We start from the raw sequence: 1995 nt of genomic DNA, 5'->3' as shown, positions 1-1995 counted from the left end.
GAAGCACAGAAATCAAGGCTGAAAAGTAGGGCAAAATAGGTTGAGTTCCATGCTTCATCAGATAGATTATAACCAGTATCCAAGCTAACAAGTTTGAACTTGGCTGCCTCTACACTACATTGCAGTCTACAGCATACAAATAACAAAAAAAGGCTCAGCAGATCAGGAACAATTGTGACTTCAAGAGATAATGCAAGGAGAGGTCTGTCCACTCAAAAGATGGATTTTTATAAGGTTATAGATTTTATCAGGGAAAAGCTTTTGTCTTTCACCACCCACTCAACCATTCTGTTAGAACATAGAAAGAATCAGATTCTTTTATGCTTATGGCTGGCCTTTGCACTGTGTTTGTAGCAGTAGGGACATTGTTTTTTTTAACAGATACAGTTATGTCAGTGCAGACCCCAATGTGCAAGCAGTTATAATGAGATAAAAACCTATTTATCTGTTGTCATTTATGCCCCTTGTAGTACAGGAATAAACTATACTGCTATACATAAAGCAATACAAGACATGTCTTTACTCTGATTAATACCTCATTCCTCAAAGTTTCCCCTCATTTTAGTCCACTTGAATGTGGGTGGCTAAAGATGGCCTTCTGTGCACCTTCCATGTGAATTAGATCTTTAATTATCTTTTTTTTAAATGTATAGGTATTAATGATGGATGTCACAAGCTCTCCCCCAAACACAACTGACTATATCTATGTGTATGATGAAGACACCTCACCTTGTAGTGAAGGAAATGGTTTCAGCAAGTTCAGATCACTTTTCCTTCCAATCTTTTACTGCCTAGTCTTTGTCTCCTGCCTCATGGGAAACACCTTAGTCCTATGGGTACTCATTACCAGGAAGAAAATCACTACCATGACCAACATGTGCCTACTGAACCTTGCCATCTCTGACCTGCTGTTCGTTCTCCCCCTCCCATTTCAGGCTCACTATACTTCAGACAACTGGATTTTTGGAAATGCTGTATGCAAGATCATGGCTGGCATTTACTACATGGGTTTTTACAGTAGCATTTTCTTTATAACCCTCATGAGCATAGACAGGTACATAGCAATTGTCCATGTTGTTTATGCTAGGAGGATACGCACAGGCACTTGGGGCGTACTCATAAGCCTAGTCCTGTGGCTAGTGGCAGGTTTTGCTTCTGTTCCAAATATGGTGTTTAGCAAAGAAGTGGTAATTAAACAATCTGTGGAGTGTGTCCCTGATTATCCTCCAGGCCAGGAGACCTGGAGGATTTTCACCCAGTTTGGGATCAACCTGTTGGGACGTGTGTTCCCACTCAGCATCCTCATATATTGCTATTCCCGTATCCTGATAAACCTGCAACGTGTCAGGGTCAAAAACCGAAACAAGATCAAAGCCATCAGGATGATCTTCATCATTGTCATCTGGTTTTTCATCTTCTGGACCCCCTTCAACATTGTGCTTTTTCTGGACTCTCTGCAGATCATGCATATCATAAACGAATGCGAGACAAGTCATAACCTGGCCCTGGCTCTGCAGCTAACTGAAACTCTCTCTTTCATCCATTGCTGCCTGAACCCAGTGATCTATGCTTTTGCTGGGGAGATTTTTAAAGCCCACATAAAAAAATTATTCCAAAGCTGGATCCATGTCATTCAAAATACCTCTGGTGCCAATTCAAGCAGCCTGTTTAATTCCTGGCACACTCAGGTAACAAGCAATTCTGAAAGTGACAGAGTCCTGTGAGTTTTCTCACACCCCTTCCCACCCTCATATGCCCTAACTGCATTCATCAGAGTCAGGAGCTGCTCTAAAGAACTTCACACCATTAAGTTTAACTCGGTGGTTAAGTTAACTCAGAATTTGTAGCATCCCCCCATGTTTCCAGCCATAAGATATATTGCAAATGCTGCAGTAATGTTAGTCTGTCCAAGATAACTGACAAGTTTGTGAGGACAGCCACCATAATAGCACTTGTATAGTTTCATAGTTTCATAGTTCCTAGGGTCAGAAGGGA

General features: G+C 41.3%; 1 protein-coding gene across 1 annotated transcript; it reads left to right on the top strand.

The window, feature by feature from the left end:
* The first annotated feature begins 662 nt into the window (after positions 1 to 662).
* LOC109291638 (C-C chemokine receptor type 8-like) lies at positions 663 to 1876 on the top strand. Its single transcript, XM_019508713.1, has one exon. The coding sequence runs from the start codon at positions 663 to 665 to the stop codon at positions 1722 to 1724; it is 1062 nt and encodes a 353-aa protein (XP_019364258.1). The 3' UTR covers positions 1725 to 1876.
* The last annotated feature ends 119 nt before the right edge of the window (positions 1877 to 1995 follow it).

This window comes from Gavialis gangeticus, unplaced genomic scaffold, assembly GCF_001723915.1.
Source record: "Gavialis gangeticus isolate Ggan-Ray unplaced genomic scaffold, GavGan_comp1, whole genome shotgun sequence".
In the NCBI taxonomy this organism is placed as follows: domain Eukaryota; kingdom Metazoa; phylum Chordata; order Crocodylia; family Gavialidae; genus Gavialis; species Gavialis gangeticus.
Note: the sequence above shows the minus strand (reverse complement) of the source record. Positions and strands in the feature narration are given on the sequence as shown.

Coding starts and splice junctions, on each gene's coding strand:
- LOC109291638 (XM_019508713.1), top strand. CDS start 663: ATGGATGTCACAAGCTCTCCCCCAAACACAACTGACTATATCTATGTG.